General features: G+C 57.5%; 1 protein-coding gene across 4 annotated transcripts in view; it reads right to left on the reverse strand.

Moving 5' to 3' along the window:
- TLN1 (talin 1) overlaps positions 1 to 27,570 on the reverse strand; it is a 137,310-nt gene that overhangs the window by 44,343 nt on the left and 65,397 nt on the right. For 3 of the 4 annotated variants that reach the window (XM_073343249.1, XM_073343250.1, XM_073343251.1), the window contains exons 3-30: positions 24,644 to 24,741; positions 24,236 to 24,365; positions 23,647 to 23,799; positions 23,267 to 23,409; positions 21,481 to 21,608; positions 20,979 to 21,039; positions 17,279 to 17,383; positions 16,832 to 16,987; positions 16,186 to 16,287; positions 15,296 to 15,372; positions 14,159 to 14,339; positions 13,014 to 13,127; positions 12,307 to 12,415; positions 11,595 to 11,803; positions 11,395 to 11,493; positions 11,100 to 11,150; positions 9,437 to 9,604; positions 8,511 to 8,805; positions 7,879 to 8,045; positions 6,421 to 6,549; positions 5,846 to 5,959; positions 2,976 to 3,089; positions 2,575 to 2,709; positions 2,333 to 2,461; positions 2,029 to 2,131; positions 1,348 to 1,556; positions 1,032 to 1,151; positions 170 to 367 (exon numbers count right to left, since the gene is read on the reverse strand). In XM_073343249.1, coding sequence (XP_073199350.1) covers positions 170 to 367; positions 1,032 to 1,151; positions 1,348 to 1,556; positions 2,029 to 2,131; positions 2,333 to 2,461; positions 2,575 to 2,709; positions 2,976 to 3,089; positions 5,846 to 5,959; positions 6,421 to 6,549; positions 7,879 to 8,045; positions 8,511 to 8,805; positions 9,437 to 9,604; positions 11,100 to 11,150; positions 11,395 to 11,493; positions 11,595 to 11,803; positions 12,307 to 12,415; positions 13,014 to 13,127; positions 14,159 to 14,339; positions 15,296 to 15,372; positions 16,186 to 16,287; positions 16,832 to 16,987; positions 17,279 to 17,383; positions 20,979 to 21,039; positions 21,481 to 21,608; positions 23,267 to 23,409; positions 23,647 to 23,799; positions 24,236 to 24,365; positions 24,644 to 24,741 — 3,797 coding nt within the window. The remainder of the gene's footprint in view (positions 1 to 169; positions 368 to 1,031; positions 1,152 to 1,347; positions 1,557 to 2,028; positions 2,132 to 2,332; positions 2,462 to 2,574; positions 2,710 to 2,975; positions 3,090 to 5,845; positions 5,960 to 6,420; positions 6,550 to 7,878; positions 8,046 to 8,510; positions 8,806 to 9,436; positions 9,605 to 11,099; positions 11,151 to 11,394; positions 11,494 to 11,594; positions 11,804 to 12,306; positions 12,416 to 13,013; positions 13,128 to 14,158; positions 14,340 to 15,295; positions 15,373 to 16,185; positions 16,288 to 16,831; positions 16,988 to 17,278; positions 17,384 to 20,978; positions 21,040 to 21,480; positions 21,609 to 23,266; positions 23,410 to 23,646; positions 23,800 to 24,235; positions 24,366 to 24,643; positions 24,742 to 27,570) is intronic. The other variant, XM_073343252.1, reaches the window with a different exon arrangement.

A 27,570-nucleotide genomic window follows, 5' to 3' on the forward strand; every position in this document is an offset into this window, starting at 1 on the left:
CTGTAACAGCTGCTCACCCCCCAGCCATCGACTGCCGATCAGCACAGCTGGCCAGCTGCTCACCCCACCCAGACACCTATTGTACTAATTGCTCCCGTAACCCCCTTGCCAACCAACCCACCCATTAAACACCCCCTGGGCTGGTCAGCAGCAAGGCGCCTGCTCTTACCGGGGACTGGCCAGCCATCTCCACGCCAGCCTCCAGGAACTCATTGAAGTCCTGCCCGAATTTGCCGGAGGACTTTGCCAGGTCTTGGGGGGTGCCCCGGGAGGCCTGTACCAACTCGTTGGCAGACTGGTTCAGCCCAGCTGCTGCCTGGTTCAGCTGGCTCTGTGCCTCCTGGAAGCTCTTGGTGCTGGGTGGGAGCTGGGAGCAGAGACACAGGGGTTGTGAGGGGGCGACACACAGGAGGCGGGAGGTCACGGCCACAGGCATCCAAGCCCTGTTCCCTCTGGGCAGTGCAAGGAGCCCTAGAGATGGGGCACATCAATTCCAACAGCGGGGCTGGCAGCAGCAGAGAGAGAGCCTGCCAGCGCCCACAGGCTGCCACCGCCTGGCGTGCCAGGAGCATGTCGCTGTGCCAGGCAAAGCGGCCATGCTGCTCAGACTGAGCAGTGCCTAGCCAGGCGGGGCACTCGCCGCTCAGGGGGGCTTAGCAGGGTACGTTGCTCCTCGTTCAGGGAGCTTCCCACTGAAAACATCCCCTAAAACGTGGCCCAGGGGGCATTCATAGAATCCTAGAATACCAGGGTTGGAAGGGACCTCAGGAGGTCATCTAGTCCAACCCCCTGCTCAAAGGGGCCCCCTGCAGGACTTGGGCTGGGCACTTCAGACCGCAGTCTTCTTGGTGCTGTGAACGTGTCGTTGTGGAGGCGAAGTGGGGCTGAACCTTGGAGAACGGGTGTCAGAGTGAGCAGCCAGCTCACGTGGGGTGGGGGGCCCTCCTGGACTGGGCTGCAGGGAAGGATCGATCCAGCCCCATGGTGGGAGGGATGCAAGGAGCATCTCCAGCTCATCTGGCTGCACTCACCGACTGGGCCAGCAGCTTCTTGCTAGCCTCGCTCACTGTGCGAATGGCGGCGTCCACATCCCGCTGCCCCGGGAGGCAGTTCACGCAGCGGTTCAGGGCCTGAGACACGGCCTTGGCCACCTGCCAGGAGAAAGGGACAGCCAATCACATGTGCACATGCCTGTCCTCTGTGGTACCCCCTTCCCCACAGACCTGTCCCTCGAGCGTGAGTGGTGGGCACCTTCCCTCAGCCCCACTGCTGGGGGGATTAGGGCTGGAGGGTGCTGCTGGCTCTCGGGGGGGCCAGGTTGGGGGACGCTGGGGGCCCCACACTCACCTGGGCCAGGCGCTGCTGGCTCTCAGGGTCGCCCGGCTTGCCCACACCCTTGCGTGCCTCCTCGATGAGGTTTCCGGCTTTATCCATGACGTCGCCAGCACACTCCAGCATGGCACTCTGCACCTGGGGGTCGGACGTGTTGGCTGCAACGCCGCGGGCAGCCTGGCTGAGCGAGCGCAGGGCCTGGGCCACATCCCGGGCAGCAATCCCTGGGAGAGACATGAGCCACTGACCCAGCCTGCAGAGAGCTTCCCTGACCCACAGTCACAGACATTGGGGGAACCCCTCCCCTGCTCAGACATCCCTTGTGCAAGCAAGGATCGGCCTCTGTCTTCAGCAGCCCAGAGCCGTACAAGCCTTCCCATTTCTGGGCCACAGGGCCGGCCCCACCTCTCCCCCGTTTCTTCCATCCGGGCCCACATGGCTGGCCCCTTTCCCCTGCCTCTCCCATCCAGGCCAGGGGGCTGGATGGTATTCCTGCCCACAAGCACTGGCCACAGCCATTACATTTGCCTTCCTGCTGTCACCCTACACTGCCACGACAGGCTGTCAGCCCCAACGTGAGCCACTGAGGGCACGTGCGCACAGCACCCATCACCGGGGCAGGGCTGTACAGGGCCACAAACAGAAGGCAGGCCTGAGCCTGCTCCCCTGCCCCTTTGGAGGGCTCTGCCCTGGTACCTGTATAGTTCTCGTTGCCCTGGGCCACCTCCCCCAGCAGCTGGGCGATGGCAGAGCTGACGGCCTTCGTGCTGTTCCCCAGGTCCTGGGCGCACTTCTCCATCTGGGGGCAACCAGAGAGGGTTCACCCATCACCCCACAGGTCACCCCGCATCCTCATCCCCTCCCACTCCTTACCCCAGCCCCCACGCACCCATCCTCTTACCCCCACTGCCCATCAATCCCACCACCATCTCACAGCCCACCCACTGTCCCTCCTTCTACCTGGCCACCCACGCACCCATCTACCTCCTGGAGCCCTTACCGTCTCCCCTGGTAGGGGCTTGAGCTTGCCATCTCTGGCAGCAGCCTTGGCTTCCTGTAGGTCTCGTTCCAAGCTCTGCACCATGCTGAGCGCCGAGTCTATCTCCAGGGGCCCACAGGTCTCCTGAGCCTGCAGCAGCAGAAAGGAACTGAGCCACATGGGCAGCAAACCCTGCTCCTGGCATCTCTACTCTCCTTTCTCAGTTAGTGCCCTCAGGGGCAGGCCAGGGAGGAGCCGCTTACCTTCTGGGCAGCTGTCCGGAGCTCAGCAAGGGCTGCGGCCAGGTTCTTGGCACACTGGCTGAGCTGCATGGCAGAGGCCTGGTCCGTGATGGTGGGGACAGAGGCTTTGGCTGCAGCTACCATCTTCCCACCAGGCTGTTGGGTGGAAAGGATAAACCATGAGAACAGGACAAAGGGCGGCACTCCCATCCCATGCCCAGCAGAGCCCCCACAGTCTGGAGGGGCAGGCGGGGAGATCCCAAACTCAGGGGATGGAATCCCCATGTGCTAAGCAGACAGAGCCACTCAGCTTGCGACCAGGGTCAGGAGAGCAGAGGGTGAGGCTAGCCTGCACCAGAGACGAGGTGAGGGGAGTGCCAGGGAGCAGGATCCCGTGCCAGCGGCGGGAGCCCGGCTGGTACCTGCAGGAAGTTCTGGCTGGCCGCAATGAGCGCAAGCTGAGCACTGGGGCTATCTGGCTGGGACTGGCTTCCTCGCACGCCCTGTACCAGCATCGGGATCTGATCTGCCACCACCTGCAACCAGACAGAAGAGTGAATCAGTAGGGAGCCCAGAGTGGGCAGCGGGACAGGGAGAGAGTGGGGCATGAGTGAAACGCACTGCAGGGTCAGGGAGTGGTCCCTACGACAGGCCTGGGGGCAGAGCTGGGCTCCCTGAGGACAGGCCTTACAGAAGGGTGAGCTGGGACACACTGTGTGGAGAGCAGAGTTGGGACCCCATTCCCTTTCTCAGCCAGGAGAGGCCACTCCAAAGCAGGGACTCAGAGCTGAAGGCCAGGAAGGGACCAGCAGATCCCCTAGTCTTATCTACTGTGTGGCACAGGCCCTTGAATGCTGCCCTGGCCCCCCTGCCTGGAGCCCCAGAACTTGCGTGTGGCTGAAACAGCTTCTGGGAAAGGCAGCCAGGCTGGATCAAGAGACAAGAGATGGAGAATCCAGCATTGCCCACTGTGGGAGTTTGCTCCCAGGGTTAATCACCCTCACTGAAACATTTGAGCCTTATTTCTAATCTGAATGTGTCTGGCTTCAGCTGCCAGCCAGTGGCTTGTGTTCTGCCTATTTCCGTTAAGAGCCTTTTCTCCCTGGGGAAGGTAGCTACACACTGCAAGCAAGTCACCCCCTGACCTTTAAGCAGATTGAGCTCTTTGAGTCTCTAACTAGAAGACTTTTTTTTTTCTTCTAGCCCTTGACTCTTTTGTGGCTCTTCTCTGCACTTTCTCCAATTTTCAATATTCTTTTCAAAATGCAGACACCAGAACTGGTCACAGGATCCAGAGTCAGTCTCACCAGAGCCACACACAGGGGTCAATTCACCTCCCTGCTCCCCTTTTTATACACCGCAGGGTCACATTAGCCCTTTGTGCCACAGCATCGCACTGGGAGCTCCTGGACAATTGTCCACTGGGACACCGAAATCCTTTGCAGAGCCACTGGTTCCCAGGGTACAGCCCCCAGTTCTCAGAGGTCTGGCTGCACTCTTTGCTTCTGGATGGAGAACTTGGCATTTGACTGTATTAAAACACATTTTCTTTGAGTGGGCCCAGCTTATGAAGTGACCCAGATCACTCTGTATGGCTGCCCTGTCCCTCCTCATTATTTACCACTCCGCCAATCTGTGTCATCTGCAGATTTTATCAGCAGTGATTTTATACTTACTGACAGATCATTAATACAAATATCAAATAGTGTTTGGCCTAGAACTGATCCCCACAGAACCCCACCAGAAACTCCCCCATTCAATGATGATTCACCATTGACAACTACTCTTTGAAATTCACCAGTTAGCCAGATCTTAATCTAGTTAAGATGTACTTTACTGATATAAGAGGGCTAATTTTTAATCAGAAGGTCATGTGGTACAAAGTCAGACCCTTACAGAGGTCTCAGTATATTACATCTACACAGTTACCTCTCTCAATCAAACTTGTAATCCCAACAAACAATGAAATTGGGTTTGTTTGACAAGACCTGTTCTCCTCAAACCCAAGCTGGCTGACATTAACTATGTTCCTGCCATTCAATTCTTTACCTGTTGAATCCCTTATCACTTTTCCACCGTTTTGCCCAGGATTGAGGTCAGACTAAACACTTGACTCAAGCTCTGAAATTTCCCCAGTATTCTGAGGTTTATTATAAATCAAATCAGCAACGCCAGAGATCTCCTCAGCCAACTCTTCTAGGATGCTTGGGCGCAGGTTATCTGAGCCTGCTAATTTCAACAGATTTGTCCCTACTGGATGTTGTTGAACATCCTCCTTAGTTATTAAAGGATTAGAAAGTACTTCCTCTTCCTCGTGTGATACGAGTACATCGGCCGGCTTCTTACCAGATACAGAACATGTCTCCCTCTTCTGCATCATTCACTGTTTCACCATCTCCATTTACTAATGGGCCTATGCCACTGCTAGGCTTTATTTTGCTTCCGATAAGTGAAAAAATTTCTTACTGTCAGCACTGCCACCCATGGATTTCTCCCCGTCTTTAGCTTCCTTTATCAATGTGAACTTTACAACTTCTTATTTATACTGATTGCTATCTACTTCTCCTTTCTTCCAGTTGTTAATATATACATATTATTTCTAGTTGTTGCCTTCACTTGCCCCCTTAACCAGGACAGCCTTTTAACCCAAGTTGTCTTCTTTCATGATCATGGAATTGTGGCTTTTTGGTTATCTAATAACGCCCCCCAGCCAACCAGCAAGAGGGTGCTCCAAGAGCAGGGTCCTTCCTCATCCCTGCCAACCTGGGAGAAGCCATTCTGAGAGCAAGGATACCCCCCACAACCCTGTAGAAGTTCCTCCCACCCCGAAAGGAAGCACTCCAAGAGCAGGGACCCCCCACAATCCCTCCAAACTGGGAGAGGCTGCTCCCATCCCCCTGCCAACCTGCGAAAGGTCACTCAGAGTAGGGATCTCGCCCACACTGAGAGAGGCCACTCCCACCAACCCCCCCCCATGTGGGGGGAGCCGCTCTGGGACCCCTAAGCAGCCCCAGGGCTTGGGCTGCAGGACTAAGATCCTGGCACCGCATGCTACCTCCCACAGTTGGCAGTGAAATGCTTCCCATGGGGCACTGCAGCTCCCCATGCCCCTTGGGGCTGCTCCTGTGCCCAGCTCTGACACCAGGGGGAGCACGGGCTCAGAGTGTGCCAATGTCCGGCGGGGGGCAGGGCAGCAGGCAGGGGAAGGACTGGGTGAGGTGACCCTGCACTGCGACTGCTGGGACAGGGTGGGGTGGGACACGCAGGTGGCCGGGAATGCCCTGCTCCTTACCTTGCAGCTCTGCACCAGCTGCTGCTGCGCTGCTGGGTTCTTGTTGGAGGCAGCGGCATGCTGCGCGGCGGCAATGGTCTGCGTGGCGGAGGCTGCAGCCTGCTTGGCTGTGTGCTGGCAGGGAAGAAGCAGCAGGTCCATCAGAGCTGCCTGATGCTCAGGCTGCAGGGCACAGGCAAGGGGGCAGCCCGCCCAGCAACCCCAGCCCAGGGCTCCCTCCTGCAGCTGGCCCGCTGGCCCTGGGGCTCTCGCCTGACACTGGGGAGCAGGAACCGCCCTGTGCAGCTCTGGGGGCCTGGCCAGCACAGACCCTGCACTCGGGGACACCACACCCCAGCCAGCTGCAGGTGAGATGCAGACACCAGCAGAGAAGCTTATTCACAGAGCCACCCCAGGCCCTCTGGTCAGGGAGCCGAGAGCCCATCCCAGCATGGTGCGTCGAGAGAAGGGGACTCCGTGAGGCGCATCGAGAGAAGGGGACTCTCTGCTCCAGAAAGCCCACTCCTTACAGGCTCGCTCGTCATCAGGCCCCTCTGCCCTCCCCGCCCCCCTGGCGGCGCCCCCAGGCATCTCACCTCCAACTTGTGCACCAGCTTTTTCTTGATGGCATTCTGAGCTGCGGCGTTGGTCGCTATGCGGAGCCCCTCAGCCGCTTCCCGGAGCCGCTGCTGCTGCTCCTCGCTGTCTGGGTGGGCTGCAGCCCCCTGGGCAGAGCAGGAAAACCCATCAAGCCAGATGCCTCCCAGACGGCACCCAGCAATCTCCCCTACCCTGACAGCAGCGGCTGCATCTCACCCTTAGCAGCAGAGCCCCCGCCCCCCCCCCAAGCTCGGTTTGCGCAATCCGAGCCCCGGAGGAGCATGATGCTTCTCCTAAAGTGGTCAGTAGTGAAAGTAGTATCAGCACCGCTATTCAAATGCCAGCATTAGGTTTCAGAGTCAACAGCCCTATTGAGATGCACGGAACCGGCAAAGAGAACCTCAAGGACTGAGAAACAGGAATCAGCCCCTGCCTGGGGGTAACAAGGGGGCTGCTGTTTTACAGCTTTGGAATCCCCCTCCATGGTGCAGCCTACAAAGAGAATACCTGTATATGTTTATACGAAATACTGATATGTAAGTACGCACAAAAATCTATTTCTTAAAAATACCCTTGACAGTCATCAAGTGAGGCTTAATACAATAGAAGTAAAGTGAAGTGCGACAATTTAAAGGCAAGTTAAGAATAAGTTCAAACATGTTTCGGTTCAAACTGGTCTTTACAAGTGTTTTAAAGTTTTAAAAAATGCTCTGTATATTATAGTTATTAATACGGTACTTATGCAAATTAAATTAAAATAATGCTTAATGTTAAATAGGCAATAAAAAGTATAAAATGTAATTATATTAGCAAAAACAAATAGAGTAAAAAGTAAATTTAATGGTAATGAATTAAAGTAAGTTATAATTAATTATATGTAATTTTAGATTAGGCACATACATCCATCTGCCATCAAAGCAATGTTAAAAAAATTCACCCCATTCTCCTCATTTAGGGGCTAACTGCCCCTAAACACATCATTTCATCTTAAAATGCAAGTATAAGGTTACCTTATAAGGCCTGCCTGCTTACCTAACTACTTAATGGAAAATAGCTTTTAACTTTATCACTCACTGTCACTCACAGCCGCCCCCCCCAACGTAATTGTCTGTAACAGCCCGAAAAGCTCAAACCTTGAAACATTCAGTTTAGTTTACTTTTAAATTACTAACTACAGACATTACAGGGGCACTCAGGCCTGCAGATCTGCACAGAGCAGGTCCTGGGGTACTTGTCTCTCTGCCCTATATGCTGAATGCCTCACAGGCCCTGCCCTGCCCTGCCCTCCCCAGGCCGCGCCATGCTTGCCCTCAGCCTTAGAGCTGCAGCTACTCTCCGCTACTCCTGGCACCAGGTCAGGGCTGTCTGCCCTGCACGGGCCAGGAGCCGCACTGGATTTCCAAAGGAAATTCTAATCCTGCCTCCCCGCCAGCTCCGCCCAGAGTGCTGCAGACCTTCGCTGCCTCCACCATCTTGGCTGTGGCGTCGGCCAGCATCTTGGCGGCGCTTAGCAGCTTGCGTGAGTTCTCCAGGTCCGTCTCCCCCTCAGCGTCCGCTTTGATGGCATTTACGAGGTCGGAGGTTGCCTGAGCCAGAATACGAGCCTGGCGCACCATTTCCCCTGGGAACCAAAGGAAGAGCTGCCTGTCAGTAAGCCCTGGGCATCCCCCACTTGCACACCACACGGAGCTGCAGAGGGGTCAGCCGGCGCCCTCCACCCCATCCTGGACCGTGGCAGGGTCAGTCAGCACCGCCCCCTGCACCCCTTGCAGCACTGTCAGCTGGCACCCCATACCCGCACCCCTGGGACTGTGGCGGGGTCAGTCAGGGCTGCCCCCTGCACGCCCCGCAGCAGGACCAGCTGGCACCCCCCGCCCGCACCCTCACTGGGAGCTCTTCATGTCCCTGCTGGTGCTGGCCTGCACCCCCTCCTAGGCCATGGCAAGGTCAGTGCAGGCCCGGCAGAGACGGACCCTTCACCTTGTGAGGTCACAGCAGGCTCTAGGTCAGCCCCCTACGCACAGCCACAGTGGGCCACCACCCTCAAAGATGCGGTTACCCTGTGATGGCCTCCCCGGCCCCTCACCTGCGTCGCCCATGGAGCTGAAGATGTTCTCGGTGACGTTGAGGATGGTGTCGGTGGCCTGGTCGTAGCGCCCGATGGGCTGCCCGCCGGTGGCATGCCGCTTGATGTGCTGCAGCAGGTCGTTCAGGGCCTGTGTCACTGCTGTGGCTGCCACCCCCACCTGCTTCAGCAGCTGGTCGTCGTCGGTGGCTGCCTGGGAGGCCTCCACACAGCCTTCTGCTGACTTCGCCACCAGCTTGCCAGCCTCAATCAGCTGCTCCTGGCACACAGGGGAGCTGATGGTGGGAGCCACCACCTGCAGGAGAAGGGAAAGACCACCAGCGCCCTGTTACTGACCCCGGGCCTACGTCCGCCAGCAGTGCGGCACACACAGAGTTAATACTGCCCCCTGGGTCCGGCACTGCAGCGCAGAGAAGGTTAATGCTCCCCCGCCCCGCACTGCAGAGGGTTAATGCTGCCCCTCCCCTCACTGGCACTGCAGCGCAGAGAGGGTTAATCCCTCCCGGGGGGTTCATTCAGTGTGTAAGGGCTTGGGGCACAGGGACAGTAACGGACACAACAAAGGCCACGGGGCAGGGAGCTCTGCCAGCCCTGCAAACCCAGGGCCAGGAGACAGAGCAGCAGCTCGGTGCATCAGCCCCAGGTCCCACTCCCTCCCATGAACGCGGGGCAGCAGAAGGGGCTGGGAGGTACCCAGGGCCCAGCCAAATTAGAGCGAGCAGCTGGCGGACACGGAGAACTGGCCCTGGGAGTAGCTCCCCGGGGCTGCCCAGCTGGGCTTTCTGAGCAGCTCTGCAGAGCGTGGAGCTCTTGCCTTTCGCACTATGCCAGCTCTGCAGCGCTGACCCGAGGGTGCTGGGCACAGAGCAGGGGAGGTGTGCGGGCAGGCAAGGGTTAAGCCACCTGGCTTCTGAGCCAGCTCTTACCTTGGTGCAGGCCACCAGCTGGGAGGTGGAGAGGGCGCACTGCGTTGCAGCCGCGATCACCTGGGTCTGCAGCGCCGAGTCCTCTGTCTTCTGGGCCACATTCTTGGCTTTCAGGACCAGCGCAGCGGCTGCGCTGGCCACGGCCTTAGCCAGTTGCATGAGCATGTCCTGGGGGGAGGCAGAGGATCAGTGCAGGCCCCGGGGCATGGAGCTGCAGGCCAGCTGGCAGGCCCACCCAGAACCTCGTGAAATATTCAACAGGGAAACAGGAGTTCGTAGGAACTTCTCATCTAACCAGCCCCAGGGAGGGCTCAGAGTCAGCAACACCTGCGGGCAACAGTGGGCACCGCCCACTGCGGGCTGCGGCCAGTACTGAGGCACGGCACATGCGGCAGGCGCCGAGCAAGTGTCACCACCCGATGGGCACACCTCGGGTAACATCACCACCAGCCACACTCCAGGCAACCGCCTGCCCCTCAGCAGACCCACGGCTCTGACAGCACACAACAGACAACCACCGACACAACACGCTGCAGGCAACACCAGGCAGCACACGCAGCAATCAACAACTCCACAACCCCCACACAGCGCTCCACACGCGGCACATGGCAGCCTGCAGGCACAGGCCACGAGGCCCTGGCCTTGCACACATGGCCGGCCAAACCACACCCTGCCCTGGCAGTCCAGCTCCCTCACCCAGAGCCCCTGCTACAGACAGCTCCAGCCCCGGTAGGCCTTACCTCCCTTGCTCCTCAATCTGCTGCAGCCAGAGGCTGCTTTCCCCCGACCCATCACCAGTTCCAGCCACAATCACAAGCCAGAAGACATGCACCAAGCTCATTAGTTCCCAGTCCCAGTCACACCCAGATTAACTGTCTGCAGCAGAAGCGACCCCGACAGGAGAATGCGGGAGGCTGGAAGTGGATACACTCGGGTCTGGCTGCTGAGTGGCAGAGCCTGGCAGATGGAGGTCAGGCTGGGGCTCGGACTGCACAGCTCCCCTTGGTGTGTGTCTGAACGGCTACATGCCAGTCACTGTGCCTGACCCAGCCCCTCGGCCTGCAGCGCAGACAAGAGCCTCAGGGCCTAGAACGGTAAGTCCTGCGAGCGGCTGAGACAGACCAGCCCCATCACTCTCAGCCCCTTGTTCCCTGCTGGCTGCCTCTCTCTAACCTTCCCTTCATGGACTCCTGCAGCCCACTCCTTGCTCCGAGCACCTCTCAGCTCCATCTCCCCAAGCCCCACTGGCCGGGTGCCCATGAGAGCACTAGGCATCTGTGCGGCCCCAATGCCAGCTTGAGCCCAGGCCGGAGGGCCCTGCTCGCCCAGGAACAGCCAGTGCTGGGGGAAGGGGCGGGTCCACAGGAGCAGAGGGGACTGGGCGGGGGACGGACGGAGGACTAGGGGACGACAGTGCTTGGGGGTGCAGGGCAGAGCTGTGAGTAGTCACTGGAGCAGAGGTGACTGGGGGGGGCCAGTGCTAGGGATTTGGGGGTGCGGGAAAGAGCTGTGAGTTGTCACTGGAGCAGAGTGACCTGAGTGTATGGACTTCCAAGATTCAGTTACAGGAAAAGCAGATTTTGGCAAGTTCCCTTCCCAAAGAACCCAGCTGATTGTGTTCCCGAGAGGAAGGCTGGGAGCCCCTGCGCTCCCCACCCTTTACCGTCTTTGGCTCTGAGGTGGGCAGGGTCCGAGCGCGGCGGCTCTCTGGGATCTGCACAGGAATCCACAAGAGAAGAAGCGTTACTCTGTGGAGGCTCCAGCTGGGGGCAGGAGTGGCCCTGCCCTCTGTGTACCTGGCACAGCCGTCGTCCACAGGTCCCAGGCTGGGGCAACCCACACCGCCTGCCCCGGCCTCCATGCTGGGAGAAGGGACCCGCAGGACAATTCTGGGAAAAGGACCTGCTTCCATTAGTGTCCATCCACCCCGCCCCTCCCCTGGCCAGGGCTGCACTCACCTGGAACCGAGGATCAGTGTCGCTCTCTCCAATCTGCTGCAGCAGCTCCCCGCTTGTCTGGCCCACGGTGCCGGCCGCTTGCAGCAGGTTCTGTCGCGGCTGCAGGGAACCAGGGCAAACACATGGTCAGCCCTCGGAGCCCCACCCAGCTGCTCCCCTCTGTTCCTCTTTTCCCCTTCCCTCCCCTGCCCCACACTCACCTCGGCACTGGCTGGCTGCGCAGTTTTCAGCAGGTCTGAGACGGCACTTGCCAGGTTCTTGGCAGCCTGCAGGAGCTGTCGCCCATTCCCACCTTCGTCTTCCATGAGCGCGGCCAGCAGCTTCACGCCCTTGGACATCTCGGTCAGGTTGGAGGAGATGGTGGTGACGGCACAGCCCACGGCCGTGTAATCCGTGTCGGCCGGGTCCCCTGCGCAGGGCGGAGGCAGGAATAAGTGGGAGCAGCATGGGCAGCAAGTAGCCCCCACAGCCCAAGGAGACAGGGGAGCACCCACCCTGCCCCAGCTCAGCGACTGCCTGGCCCGACTCCCCTGCCCATCCTGGAGCCAAGGGGGCACAGCCCAGGCCTGACATGCAGCTGGCATGTGGTGCACTGGGCTGGGAGGCCAGCGCCCCTATGGGAACTGTGTGATACACTCACATTCAGAGGGAAAGCAGCAACTCAGAGCAGGGGCGAGGCCGTGGGAGCCAAGCTCCTCGGGACCCAAGAGGGGCACGGGGCAGAGCACTGGCAGCAGGTGGCAGCATGGCTAGGATTTCTGCTGCGTGGGGGCAGGGTCCGGGGCACGGGCCTTGCTGGGGGAAGGGGCAGACAGTCTCTACCCCAGGGTCCAATCTTGGGTCACACCAGACGCAGAGGTCCAAGCACTAGGCAGGGGCAGGGATCCCTTGCAGCCCAGCCCCAAGACACACCTGCAGTCAGGTTCACCACGGAGGCAGTGCCGGCAGTGATGGCGTCCACCTGCGAATGGATCTCGTGCTTCGACTCGTCCATCTTGTTCTTGCGCCAGGCTTTGGAAGCCTGAAAAAGCGAGAGCAGAGTCAGCCCAGGGACCCCTCAGCCCTACCTGTGAAGGTGGGTTGGGGGGGGGGGGGTAGGACACACACAACACACACCACCCCCAGGGCAGCTGTAAGAGGGGGAGGGGACCCACCCCCGGGGCAGCTGGTGCCTCCTCAGCCCCTCCCTGAGCTCAAAAGAGAACTAGATAAGTTCATGGAGGATCGGTCCCTCAGTCGCTATTAGCCAGGATGGACAGGGATGGTGTCCCTCGCCTCTGATTACCAGAAGCTGGGAATGGGCGACAGGGGATGGATCACTTGATTCCCTGTTCTGTGCATTCCCTCTGGGGCACCTGGCGTTGGTCACTGTCAGGAGACAGGAGACTGGGCTAGATGGACCCTTGGTCTGACCCAGAAGGGCCATTCTTACGTTTGGGATCTGGGTCCCCTAGACCTGCCCCTCATGGGACAGACCTCCTCAGGGCAGAAGTCACTCCCAGAGACGTGGCCCCCTCATCCCTGGGGACAGGCAACCTCACAGAACAAGGTCCTCCCCAGCAACTCCATACCCTGCCCCCCGCCGGGCTTGGGAAGGGCTTGGGTATTCGAACACTCACAGCGTCCTGCCCAAGGGGTGGCAGCGTCTCAAAGTCATCCAGGGTGGCCTGTGCCGCGTGCACGGCCTGCATGCTGGAGTTGATGGTGCCCGTCAGGGCCTGCTGGGCTGAGGTCTGCAACACACGAGGGGAACTGGGCTCAGGGCACTGCAGGGGCTGAGCGCCCGCTCGGTCCCTGCCCCACTCAGCACTCTGTGGGTGCTGTGCTGACCCATGCAGAGGGACAGGAAAGTGGCTGCCCATGCTGAGGCTTTGGGCAGGTGTTTCTGCACAGAGGACACAGCCAGCATTGCGTCCAATGCGTGGCATGACAGCCACTCCACAGTGACAGGGAGGGAACACGGCCTGCCCAGAGCCCCCCGCTGAGCTGACCAGTGCAAGGTGCCTACAGGTTGCCAGGGGTCCAGCTGGGAGCCCGATGAGGCCTTCCCAGAGAAGGCCAGCACCTCTCGCCAAGCCCTGGGCAAAGCCCGGAGCCAGGGCCCCTACCTGGATAGACCGAACAAGGAAAGATCTGGAGCTGTGTGCGACACCCACGCCGAGGGCGACATTTGGGAACACAGGCAGCTCAGGGCTAGCCACATCTTGGGCCAAAGGAGATGCACGAGGCCGGTGTCAGCAAGTCTGTGTCATGCCTCCCCCACTCCATGAACACAGCACCAGCCGAGCAGGGCCCCTGCTGGAGTGGGAGGGGGGCACATCCAGCTTCTAGGGCAGAGATTGCTGCCCCACACGGAGCACAAGTGGGGTAAGGCTGCTGACCAGGTCAAGGAAAAGCCCCTTGCCACACACACCGCTGCAGGGGCCACCAGCCTGGGCAGGGCCAGATGCCACGGGTGCCGACAAGCTGCTGGCAATGCCGAGCTGGAAGAGGTGCCCAGCTGCAGGGAGCTCAGGCTGAAAGGAGGACCCAAGCGACCGTGGACAGGGGGATCCAAGAGCGGTTTGGAGGGAATGGTGCAGCGCAGAGAAAGATGGAAAAAGGGTCTACACGGGGATGTCTGTGAGAACGCCCAAGGGCAGCGTGCCAATTAACTTGGTGTGATGGACACCCAGCCCAGGGGAGAATGGCCCATCCCAACACATTCCCCACGATCAGTCAAAGACGGGCAGAGCCAGCTGTCTGTGGCAGAAGCAATTCTTACCAGGGGGGGCATGTGCCCTCGGTGCATCTGGCCACTGGTGACCTGCTGCTGCGCCTGTGGCATTGTGCCAACCTGGAAGTTCTCTGGCCCGCCGGCCCCTGAGCGCATGATGGCTGGCAGGGCTACGGAGCCGTGCTCCACCTTGCCTACACGGTTAAACTGCTGCTGCAGAACAGTCGACCTGCAAGAGAATCAGCACCACCGGCTACAGCTCAGCTCACAGGGCCCAAAAGGGCCATGGTGCTTGGTAGGTCTCACCCTCTGCACAGCACAGGCCAGAAACCGACCCTGAGCGAGAGCAGGCCTTTCAGAAACACATCTGATTGCTTTCAGTATTGTCAGGGATGGAGAGCCCAGCGTGACCCTTCGTTGATGGCTCCAACAGCAAACGACCTTCCATCAAACATTTACACTCTGAATGTGTCTAGCTTCAACTCCCAGCCACTGGATTGAGTTCCACCGTCCTCTGCTAGGCTGAAGAGCCCACTAGTACAAAAGCGGCTCCGTAACTGTTCTTCGAGAGGTGTTGCTCATGCCCATGGCATTCTAGGTGTGCGCGGCCACCTGAGATTTTTGCCTTAGCGTAGGGCAGGCTGTGGCGTCCCCCCACCCCCGGAGTGCCACGCTCATGCGTCGGCATATCAGACGCTGTCAGCCCTACACCCTCTCAGTTCCTTCTTACCAGCGACTCTGACAGAGGGGCAGGAGGGCGGGGCATGGAACGGACACGAGCAACACATCTCGGGGAGTCTAAGTACATCTCATCAACACTCACCTTTGCCATCCAGGCTCGAAATCTCATTGAAACAAGATGTCGAGTTAGTCAGACAGAAGCTATGACTCTCCTTTAGTACTCGAGTCCTGTATCGGCTGCTCCATTACCTTGCCCAGGTTCAGTGTCAGGCTGACAAGCCAGTAATCGCAATGCTGGGGGGGGGGTCTCCTGCCCCGCTCCCCACTGCTCACGGAGCTGGCAGCCCTCACATGCAGCACGGTGAGTTGGCCGGGAGAGCCCCGCTCACACTCACTGTAGAACAGCCGACACATCTACATGCTTCATGCACAACCCTGCAGCCAACCCGAGGGACTGAGCCCTCCTTCCCCAGAGCCCTCCCCGCCGGTTGCCCAGAGCCATACTTCTTGGGAGAGACAGAATCTTCCAGCATGGTGGACTCCTCATCTCCCTCCAGCCCAAAGTGATCTTTGCTCTTTTTCTGTGGGACACCGAGAGAGAGAGAGACAGAGTCCATTAGTCAGCATCAACCCCAGGGGAGTCCCACAGAGGAGGGTGCAGAGACCCGGCCTTGGGACAGGCCCAGCATGGCTTCCGAGCCCTGCTGGGGGCTGGTTGAGGAGGGGCCAGGAGATTTTGCAGATAGTGGGATCCCCCTGTGACTACAGGAGGGGGAGTGCGAGGGGGAGGGGAAGCTGCTGCTCTCCCTACTTGATCCCATGCAGCAGCTACAGGAGGCGGGAGCATCAACAACTCTGCTATTCCTGACTCCTGAGCACTAAACCCCATGAGACCCCACAGCTGGGCTGGCCTCAGCCCCCACCCACCTGCCCTCTGCTCCTTGCAGCAGCGTGACTCCTTCCAGCCCAGCAGAACAGGAGCCTTTTCCTGGGAGTTCAGCGGAGCCTATACAGCTGCCCCCCTTCTCATGGCAGGACTGCCCCCTGCTTGCCACGCTCACCCCTCGCCCCCCGGAGCGCTCACCCCCCCCCGCGCACCCCTCTCCCGCCCAGCCACGCCCCCCACATACACCCCCCCCGCGCACCCCTCTCCCGCCCAGCCTCGCCCCCCGATACACCCCCCCCGCGCACCCCTCTCCCGCCCAGCCTCGCCCCCCGATACACCCCCCCCCGCGCACCCCTCTCCCGCCCAGCCTCGCCCCCCGATACACCCCCCCCGCGCACCCCTCTCCCGCCCAGCCTCGCCCCCCAGAGCGCTCACCCCCGCGCACCCCTCTCCCGCCCAGCCTCACCGGAGCCCAGCCTCACCCGGAGCACCCCCCCTGCAGCCTCACCTTTTTCAGGATGATGTCAATATAGCCGGCGATAAGCTGGGCGATCTGCTCCCCTTCTGTCGTCTGCACTGAGTAGTACCCATCCTGGTAATCTCCGAAATCCTACAGCGACAGGGCACTGGGCAGCACCAGAGCAGGCACCTGCTGCCCTGCTCAGCTTGGCTTGCACCTCAGCTCCATGCCAAAGGTACTGCTCTGCCCCACAGTGAACCCATGTGCCTGAGGGGGAGGGAATCCAGAAGGCAAGCAGAGGTGTGGGAGGCATGGCTTGGCCAGAGGTGTGCTTGGCCAGAGGTGTTGGAGAGGGGCAAGAGTCCAGGCCTTACCCAGGGGAAGCTCTTGGCAGACGCTCCCCAGCACTGGAGGCTGGTGCGGTCAGGGAGGAGGCAGTGCTGGAACAGGAGAGTCAGTGGGGCAGGACACTGTGGGACAGGCCCTTACCAGGGTGATGCTCTTGGGAGAGGCACCCCAGCCCCAGAGGCAGATGTGGTCTGGGAGGAGCAGGCTGGAGGGTGCTGTGGGACAGGCCCTTACCAGGGTTGCTCTTGGGCGAGGCACCCCAGCCCCAGAGGCAGATGTGGTCTGGGAGGGACAGGCTGAAGGCAATGGGGGGCAGGCTGGAGGGTGCTGGGGGTCAGGTCCTTACCAGGGTGAAGCTCTTGGGCGAGGCAGCCCAGCGTTTGATGTTGGTGAGGTTCCACTCCTGAATCACCTCCTTGGTTTTCTCATCCACACGCATCACACACTCTTTGGTGATCCCCAGCAGCCGCGGCACCAGCTTGTTCTTTCCCTTCATCTTCTCCTAGCACCAGGACAGGGAAGGGTTACAGCTGCCCAAAGCAAAGCCACCAGCAGGGCCCAGCTCCACCAGCAGGGCAATGTCCCATTAGTGAGGGCACAGCCCCACGGGCCCCACTCCGCTGGATGATGCCCCAGTGATGAAGGAAGGAGAGAATATGTGAGAAGAGGAGAGAGGAAGGGAGCCCTGAAGGCAGGTGTGGGGAGGGGTGTTGGGGGGGGTCGCATGGACCCCAATAGCTGGAGGGGTGGCAGGGACAGGAGGCCCGGGGCACATGGGGAACCGCTGGCTCACCTTGACCAGGAAGAAGGAGACTCCGTAGGTTTTCAGGGAGCGGGCGAGTTTCACGTAGCGAACTTTGGCCTCAATCTCGCTCATGTTGCCGCAGTTCTTGTGAGCCTGAGAGAGCAGAGCCGATCACCCCAATGCCATGGCTCCCCACAGCATGCCCCATCCCTTCCTGTCCCCCCTCTGCCCCGGCCACCCTGTCACGGCCCTCCCAGCCACTGGGGCCCTCCCGCCTCCTATCCACCACTTCTCCCAGCCACCCTGTCACAGCCCTCCCAGCCATCGGCCCCCACCCGGCCCTCGTCCTGCTCTCTCCCACCCTGCCTTCCGCCAGCCCTCCATGAACCTCCCCTCACAGCAGCTGTGCTCGCCAGCCTGAACCACTACCCAGCCTCTCCCGCAGCCGGTGTATCCCCTGCCCCTCCCGGCAGGCGTACCCCCGCCCCTCCCCCCGTTATGGGCTCTCCCAGGAGCTATAAGGTGGATAGAAAGCTGGCTAGATCGTCGGGCTCAACAGGTAGTGATCAATGGCTCAGTGTCTAGTTGGCAGCCGGTATCAAGTGGAGTGCCCCAAGGGTCGGTCTTGGGACCGGTTTTGTTCAATATCTTCATTAATGATCTGGAGGATGGTGTGGATTGCACCCTCAGCAAGTTTGCAGATGACACTAAACTGGGAGGAGAGGTAGACACCCTGGAGGGTAGGGATAGGATACAGAGGGACCTAGACAAATTAGCATGACAAATGGGAATGAGGATATGGAGGTAGATTTTACCATATTTGAGGTAGAAGCCAAACTCGAACAGCTTAATGGGACTAAATTGGGGGGCCCAGATAATCTTCATCCAAGAATATTAAAGGAATTGGCACATTAAATTGCAAACCCATTAGCAAAAAATTTTAATGAATCTGTAAACTCAGGGGTTGTACCGTATGATTGGAGAATTGCTAACATAGTTCCTATTTTTAAGAAAGGAAAAAAAAGTGATCCGGGTAACTACAGGCCTGTTAGTTTGACATCTGTAGTATGCAAGGTCTTGGATAAAATTTTGAAGGAGAAGGTAGTTAAGGACATTGAAGTCAATGGTAAATGGGACAAAATACAACATGGTTTTACAAAAGGTAGATCGTGCCAAACCAACCTGATCTCCTTCTTTGAGAAAGTAACAGATTTTTTAGACAAAGGAAACGCAGTGGATCTAATTTACCTAGATTTCAGTAAGGCATTTGATACCGTGCCACATGGGGAATTATTAGTTAAATTGGATAAGATGGGGATCAATAGGAAAATTGAAAGGTGGATAAGGAATTGGTTAAAGGGGAGACTACAACGGGTCCTACTAAAAGGTGAACTGTCAGGCTGGAGGGAGGTTACCAGTGGAGTTCCTCAAGGATCGATTTTGGGACCAATCTTTTTATTACTGACCTTGGCACAAAAAGTGGGAGTGTGCTAATAAAGTTTGCAGATGATACAAAGCTGGAAGATATTGCCAATTTAGAGAAGGACAGGGATATCCTACAGGAGGATCTGGATGACCTTCTAAACTGGAGTAATAGTAATAGGATGAAATTTAATAGTGAGAAGCGTAAAGTCATGCATTTAGGGATTAATAACAATAATTTTAGTTATAAGCTAGGGACGCATAATTAGAAGTAACGAAGGAGGAAAAGGACCTTTGAGTATTGATTGATCATAGGATGACTATGAGCTGCCAATGTGATATGGCTGTGAAAAAAGCTAATGCGGTCTTGGGATGCATCAGGAGAGGTATTTCCAGTAGGGATAAGGAGGTTTTAGTACCGTTATACAAGGCACTGGTGAGACCTCACCTGGAATACTGTGTGCAGTTCTGGTCTCCCATGTTTAAGAAGGATGAATTCAAACTGGAACAGGTACAGAGAAGGGCTACTAGGATGATTCGAGGAATGGAAAACTTATCTTATGAAAGGAGACTCAAGGAGCTTGGCTTGTTTAGCCTAACTAAAAGAAGGTTGAGGGGAGATATGATTGCTCTCTATAAATATATCAGAGGGATAAATACTGGAGAGGGAGAGGAATTACTTAAGTTCAGTACCAATGTGGACACAAAAACAAATGGATATAAACTGGCCACCAGGAAATTTAGACTAGAAATTAGACGAAGGTTTCTAACCATCAAAGGAGTGAAGTTTTGGAATAGCCTTCCAAGGGAAGCAGTGGGGGCAAAAGATCTATCTGGCTTTAAGATTAAACTCGATAAGTTTATGGAGGAGATGGTATGATAGGATAACATGGTTTTGGTAATTAAATACTCATGGTAAATAGGCCCAATGGCCTGTGATGGGATATTAGATGGGGTGGGATCCGAGTTACCCAGGAAAGAATTTTCTGTAGTATCTGGCTGATGAATCTTGCCCATATGCTCAGGGTTTAACTGATCGCCATATTTGGGGTCGGGAAGGAATTTTCTTCCAGGGCAGATTGGAAGAGGCCCTGGAGGTTTTTCGCCTTCCTCTGTAGCATGGGGCACGGGTCACTTGCTGGAGGACTGTCTGCTCCTTGAAGTCTTTAAACTATAATTTGAGGACTTCAGTAGCACATATATAGGTGTGAGGTTTTTTGCAGGAGTGGTGGGTGAAATTCTGTGGCCTGCGTTGTGTAGGAGGTCAGACTAGATGATCATAATGGTCCCTTCTGACCTAAATATCTATGAATCTAGAGGGTTGGGCCAAAAGAAATCTGATGAGGTTCAACAAGGACAAGTGCAGAGTTCTGCACTTAGGACGGAAGAATCCCATGCACTCCTACAGACTAGGGACAGAATGGCTCTGCAGCAGTTCTGCAGAAAAGGACCTAGGGGTTACAGTGGACGAGAAGCTGGATATGAGTGAACAGTGTTCCCTTGTTGCCAAGAAGGCCAATGGCATTTTGGGATGTATACGTAGGGGCATCGCCAGCAGATCGAGGGACGTGATCGTTCCCCTTTATTCGATATTGGTGAGGCCTCATCTGGAGTACTGTGTCCAGTTTTGGGCCCCACACTACAAGAAGGATGTGGAAAAATTGGAAAGAGTCCTGTGGAGGGCAACAAAAATGATTAGGGGACTGGAACACGTGACTTATGAGGAGAGGCTGAGGGAACTGGGATTGTTTAGTCTGTGGAAGAGAAGAATGAGGGGGGATTTGATAGCTCTTTCAACTACCTGAAAGGGGGTTCCAAAGAGGATGGAGCTTGGCTGTTCTCAGTGGGGGCAGATGACAGAACGAGGAGTAATGGTCTCAAGTTGCAGTGGGGAAGGTTTAGGTTGGATATTAGGAAAAACTTTTTCACTAGGAGGGTGGTGAAGCACTGGAATGCGTTACCTAGGGAGGTGGTGGAATCTCCTTCCTTAGAAGTTTTTAAGGTCAGGCTTGACAAAGCCCTGGCTGGGATGATTTAGTTGGGGATTGGTCCTGCTTTGAGCAGGGGGTGGGACTAGATGACTCCTGAGGTCCCTTCCAACCCTGGTATTCTAGGATTCTACCAGGCTCCAACCCAGCTGCAGCTGCACACCAAGTGACCGAAGCCCCAGATGCCCCATCTGAGTGGCCACGCCAGGCTGCTGGCTCATCTGCAGGGACTGGGCGCTGCAACCTCGGGAGAGGCAAGGTCCTGGCTGTGGCCAGGCCAGGTGAAGAGATCCCAGGCCAGGCACAGGAAGTGGCCTGCCCCAGCTCTGAACACTCACCATGAAGATCTTGCGCTCGCCTTTCTGCTTGATGTACTCCTTGGGCAGGAAGTCCTTCAGGCTGCAAGGACAGCAGAACCGCTGTTACCGGCAGAGCCTGGCGCAGGCCTGTCCGGCCCCCAGCATGGGCCTGGGATAAGCCCCAGTGCCAAGTCCTGGCATCAGCCCCCATAGGAGCCCCAGGCAGGGCACGAGCAGGGAGAGAGCCCTTCGGGCATAGCGGACATGGAAGAGGCCGAAGAGGGGAACCGGGGTCCTGCAGCTCAGGGCTCTGTCAGGACCCTCATCCCCAAAGCAGACCCCTCCGCACTGCAGAGGTACCCAGAGCCCAAACGGCTGCAGCCCCAGTACCCGAGCGAGAGCTCCCTAGAATGGGGTGTGGCAGGGAGCAGGCCGGGGGCTCTGCCCTCACAGTAGTGCTGAGCCAAATGCTGCACTGGGGGGAAATGGGGGGTGGGCTGGCCTGCGGGAGGCACCTCAGCAGGCTCCTTGGGACACTCACTCCAGAAAGCCTGGCTTGTGCTTCTGCTCATTGTGAGGGCCAAACTGGATCTGACACTGGAACCCAGCAAACTCGCAGGCCTTGTCGAAGGAGACAGGGTGAGAGCCGTTCAGAATGTCATCACGAGCCTGCGGGAGAGGAGAAGGGTGAGTCTGGGGCATTGGCCTGGGGGAGGGGAGCCACACACTGACTGGGGCGTGGGGAGGAAGAAGAGGGGATGGGGGCCACACGCTGGCTGGGGGGGGGGGGGGAGGAAGAAGAGGGGATAGGGGTTGCACACTGGCTGGGGGGGAGGGAGGGGAGCCACACGCTGGCTGGGGGTGAGGAGGAAGGCGAGGGGATGGGGGTCGCACAGTGGCTGGAGCAGGAGGGAGGGGAGCCACACACTGGAGGCGGGGGCAGAGGAAGAAGAGGGGAAGGGAACCGCACGCTGGTTGGGGGGGGGAAGAGAGGAAGAAGAAGGGAAGGAAACCGCACACTGGCTGGGAGGGAGGGAGGGAGGAAGAGGAGGGGATGGGGGTCGCACACTGGCTGGGGCAGGAGGGAGGGGAGCCACACGATGGCGGAGGAAGGAGAGGGGAAGGGAACCACACTCTGGCTGGGGGGCCAGTTCCTGCACTGTGGCTTAACATGACTGTCTGGAGAGACTGTTACGGAGCCTGTTCCTGGCCAGCGCTCCGAAGGGGACCGTTTGCTGCCTTGGGGCTAAGCTGCTTTGTGGTTTTGCCAGGGGGTGGGGGACACGTCAGGCCCAGGAGCTAGCTGGGGCCTAGCCTTGCACAGAGTGTATGGTGGGGAAGGAAAGATACCTTACTAGCCGCTCAAACACTTCTCCTTGGGGCTAAGAAGCAGCAGCCCCTGAGGGACAGGAGGTGCGAGACCAGGGCAGCCCATCTCCCACGCGCACACAGGGCAGCAGCCTGAGCTGCCCCCCCGACCCCGCGAAAGCACAGACAATGCTAGTTCCCCAGGGGAAGGGCTAGAAGGGAGCAGGAAGCTGACCTGAAGCAGGGCAGGGCAGGGCAGGGCAGGAAGGACCCCAAGAGCTCAGCCAGTCCAGCCTGCTGCAGCAGGATGAACTGACACCAAACCATCCCGGACGGGGTTCGTCCGGTCTCCTCCTAAAACCCTGCAATGACGGGGACTCCACAGCCTCCTTGGGTCACCTGCTGAACCATCCCTGCGGGGAGAGAGCCAGGCCTAACGTCCAGACTCTGGCCACGTCGACAGTGGCGAGCTGAGAGTGGCCAAGCCGTACCAACGCAGCTGTGCTGCTATCAGGTCGCTCATGTAGCCGCTCTCCCGGCGACATCATAAAACCAACTCCGCGAGCGGTTGTCGCTGTGTCAGGGGAGAGCATCTCCCGCCGACCTAGTGCTGGGCACACAAGCACGTTGCTGGGGGAACTTGTGTCTCTCAGGGGGTGTTTTTCACATGCCGAGCGACATGACTTTTGCTGACATAAATGCTAGTACAGACAGGGCCTAAATCTCTCTTGCTCCAAACTAAGCCAAGTCCTTCCTAGTCTCCCATCGGCGGGCATAGAGAGCAATCAGCTGGCAGAGCGCTGGCTCCCAGCCACGGAGAGCTGCCCTGAACCAGGTACCAGAGCGCAAGCCACACGGCAAAGCCCCAAAGCATCGGGGCCAGAGAACCCAGGACACCAGCCCTGAGCAGCCCGGGGCTGAGGCTGGAGAGGACCCGCATGGCCTGGGGAGGGGGAAGGGTCACTAGCTAAGCTTTGGCGGCAGGGCTCCAGTCGAGAGGCAGGCTGGGGGGCAGGTACCTGCACGTAGAGCAGGTTGAGCTGCACCGGGTCCCTGGAGTCCACGTTCTGATCGGAGTAGAAGAACTTGCGCCGTAGCAGCAGCGTCTCGTTGTCGTCGATGCCCTGCTCGCGCAGCGTTCGCCCGTGATCCAGCCAGTTCACTGCCGAGAGCACAGAACGTGAGCAGGGCCAAGCGCCGGCCCCACAGCCAGTCCCCCCCAGGGCGTGGCACAGACCGACTGACCCAAGGCACTGAGAGACACTAAGCAGGGACAACCTCCCTCCATCCACAGCACCGGCCGCCCCCCGGGACCGGCCTCACCCCACAGCGCCCACTTGCCGCCCGCAGTGCAGGCTGGCCCCACCCCTCGTGCCCCCAGCACAGTGCAGGTCCGTACACTCATCATCCGTGTGCAACTTCTGCTTGAGTTTCTCCATTTTCTTCTCATCCCGCAGCAAGGTTTTGTCCTTCTTGAGAGTGCCAGTGATCTCCTCCTTCTTCTCCTCCATCATCTCCCGCACCAGCGAGTACTCGTCATGATTGGTGATGCCTGCAGGGGCAGACAGCACAACGCCCATCATAGCCTGCCCGGCACCCTGGGCTGGAGAGCCCCTGGAGAACACGGAGCTCCCCCTGCCCAGCTCAGCATCCCTGCAAGACGCCCTATGGGGCACAGACACCCCCTGCCTGGGCAACATCCCTGAACGGCAGCACACCCTACCTGCCTGCAGACACTGCCCCCCACTCTCCCCGACCCCCTACAGCCAGGCAACGCCCCCTCTCCCCATCCTCTCGCCACTGTGTCCCAGCCAGGCAATACGCCCACACCATCCTCTTGCCCCCTCACCAGGCAACGTCTCCTCCCTATCCTCTCGCCACCCCACAGCCAAGCAATGTCCCCTCGTTCCCCCCGACCTCTCCAAGCTGGATATCGCACCCTCCCATCCTGCCCCCAGCTCTGGCCTGCACAGTGCTCCCTCCCTTACCGATCCGGGCACAGATTGTCATGAGCATGTCTGTGACCGTTTTGGAGTCGTCCACCATGACCGTTTTAACTGTCCCATCCAGCATGCGAATCTTGAGCGGTCGTTGCTTCTTCTTGTACTCCATGGTGTCCTGCAGCAGAGATGCTCAATGTTAGCGCCAGCGAGTGGTCCCGCCCGCAGAGGCATGTGGTCACCACACCCTCCCCTCTGTACCAGGGAACCCCACCCGCCCCCGAGGAACAGCCCTGCCAGGGAGGCGGAGGGAGTACCCAGGGCTATGAAGCAGGCTGCACCAGGCACTGCAGAGCATAAGGAATCCCATGCTGGGGCTGGTAGAGCACATACCGCACTGCAGGGCATGTCCTAGTCCAGAGCTTGGGGAGGGATGTGCGGGGACTCTGCACTTACCCCATTGCGGAGCATGTAGTAGTCCAGAGCCTTCCCAGCTTCCAGCCAAATCCCCTTCTTTGGGTCCTCATCCGAAAGGAACAGCCCAAAATCACTGGCTGAAAAACAGAGCAGAGACTCTCCCAGCACAGGCCCATGATCCCGGGTCCCTAGTCTCCCAGCATGGGCCCCTCAGCGCCCAGGCTCCTGGCCCCAAGAGCAGGGTCTCTCCTAACAGAACGTTACATTACAGAGGTGCAGGGATGGATGGAGGGGCTGTTCTGGGGGGCAGAGGGGGGCAACAGTAGAGAAGAGACTGGGGGAGGTGAAGGGGCTTTTGGCAGAACAGGGAGGCCGAGGGGGACAGGAGATGCAGGAGGGTGGAGTTGTGTAGAGCTTTGGAGACTCCCCTCTGAACTTCTAACGTGCAGCTACACGGCTCAGAGACATGGAGAATAAGGTGCGTGCTGAGGTGTCCAGGGAATGGAGGGAGGAGGGGAGGCAGCCAGACCCAAAACTATTATGAACAGAGGTAAAAACTTGCACTGAATTTTGAAGGTGCACAGACGTGGAGAGAGCTCTCTCCACCCCACGGCCCGTTGCAGGAGAGAGCGCAGGACCACCCTCCTACTTGCAGGCAAGTCCCATACCCGGCATCTCCCTCTCCCTGAGTACTGTGTCAAGGAAGGATGGACTCTGCGTTAGCGAATTGCCCAGGCTTCCCCGCTCTAGCTCTGGCTGCTGGTAGCCGATTACACAGAGTCATCTGCTCAATTGCTCTCCATCAGTATCAGGAGTTCCTGAGGCATCAGCATTTTGCTCATCTAGGCTAGCGGCTGTTGGATCGTTCCTCTGACAGGATCCCAAATGGCATGAAAGTCACCAGTCTTGTCTTCATCTATTTGCTCCAAGAAAACTCCACAGAAGAAAATGCATCACTGCAGAACGCAAGGAACTCAGCCAGGGAGAAGCCCTGACTACGGGTAGCAAGGAGCTGCCTGAGAGAAGGAGAGTGAGAGGGAACCTGGACACTTTGACCCCAAGCTGACTGAATTAAACACAGCGAGGAACAGACCATCTCAGAACATGGCTGCGCAGTGGGCTTAGATTGCAGGGGAACAAATGCTGGGGAATTCAGAGACCTAGGGAATAAAGGGCCTTGGGAGGCAGTAATAAAATCCACCAGCGGGGAAGGTGGTGGGAACTAAACTGACAGCACAATAGCCTGTGAGGTCTCTTCCTGTACCAGAAGCAGGAGCTACCGAGGGTTACAGAGCCAGGCGAGACTGGCCCGGAAAGAGATGGCATCAGGAACGGGGTAACAGATGGTGGCAAAATCTTATTCTCAAAATTAACTGGACGGGAATCATGTGGCCTGTGCACCAGCTAAAAGGAAATGACAAACGGTGAGCAATGGAATGAATTACAAAGCAAGGAATGGAGGACTTGTGGCACCTTAGAGACTAACAAATTTATGTGAGCATAAGCTTTCGTAAGCTACAGCTCACTGAATGCATCTGATGAAGTGAGCTGCAGCTCACAAAAGCTTATGCTCAAATAAATTGGTTAGTCTCTAAGGTGCCACAAGTCCTCCTTTTCTTTTTGCGGATACAGACTAACACGGCTGTTACTCTAAAGCAAGGAATGAGTTACAGCTGACAAGGAATGTTAGAGACAACAGGAGGGGGGGGGCAGTTCCTTCAAATCTGTCAGACACAGAAGAGCAGTCCAGGATGGCGTGGGTGCACTGCTCAGTGGAGAAGGTGAGCTGGCGATGGTAGAGGAGAGGAAGGCAGAGCTGCTCAGTGCCTACTTTGCTTCAGTCTTCTCACAAAAAACAACAGGTGATCAGACTCGCAGCAAAGTTATTACAGACAATAAATGGGAAAGCATGCAGATCAGGACAAGTAAAGAACGTGTCAGATCTTCTGACTCATCTGAATGAATTCAAATCAGCTAGGCCAGATGTTATTCACCTCAGGGTACTGAATGAATTAGCTGAAGAACTCTCGGAGCCCCTGGCAACAATATTTAGAAGCTCATGGATGACCGGAGAGGTCCCGGAAGCCTGGAGAAGGGCTAACGTAGGGCCCATCTTTAAAAAAGGGGAAAGGAGGAGCCAGGGAGCTATCGACAAGTCAGCCTCACCTTGATACCTGAGAGACTACTAGAACCATGTATAAAACATTCACTTTGCGAATACCGGGAGGAGGGAGAGGTGATCACTAGCAGCCAGCCTGGATTTACCAAGAACAAATCATGCCAAACCAGCTTGATTTCCTTCTTTGAGAGGGTAACTGGTTTGGTGGCTGGGGGGAATGCAGTGGATATAGTATACCTAGAGTCTTCAGCAAGGCTTTTGACCCAGTCCCAGGTGACATTCTGATAGCGAAGCTGGAGAAATGCGGGCTCGACAGAACTGCTATTAAATGGATACACAATTGGTTAAACAACCGCAAACAAAGAGTAGCTATTAATGGAATGTCAGGAGGTCTCAAGTGGGATTCCACAGGGATCTGCTCTGGGTCCAGTGTTTAACATCTTTATTAATAACCTCGAAGTAGGACCAGAGAGCAGACTGATCAAATTTTCAGATGAAACAAAGCTAGGGCAGGTTGCCAACACTGAGGGGGATAAAATTCAGAGGGATTTTGATTAACTGGAGAAGTGGGCTATAGAAATCACAATGAAATTCAGCAAAGACAAATTAAAGGTGCTACACTAAGGGATGAAAAAACAAGGGAGCAAATACAGAATGGGGTAAAACTGACTTGCTCGCGGCACTGCAGAGAAGAATCTGGGCGTTGTGGTGGATCACAACCTCAACATGAGTCAGCAATGCAATGCTGTTGCAAAAGCAAATGCAATTTCAGGTTGCATTAAGAGAGGTACAGCATGCAAGTCACAGGACGTGATCGTATTGCTCTGTTTGGCGGTTGTTAGGCTGG

Source organism: Lepidochelys kempii, chromosome 5, assembly GCF_965140265.1.
Source record: "Lepidochelys kempii isolate rLepKem1 chromosome 5, rLepKem1.hap2, whole genome shotgun sequence".
NCBI classification, from domain to species: Eukaryota; Metazoa; Chordata; order Testudines; family Cheloniidae; genus Lepidochelys; species Lepidochelys kempii.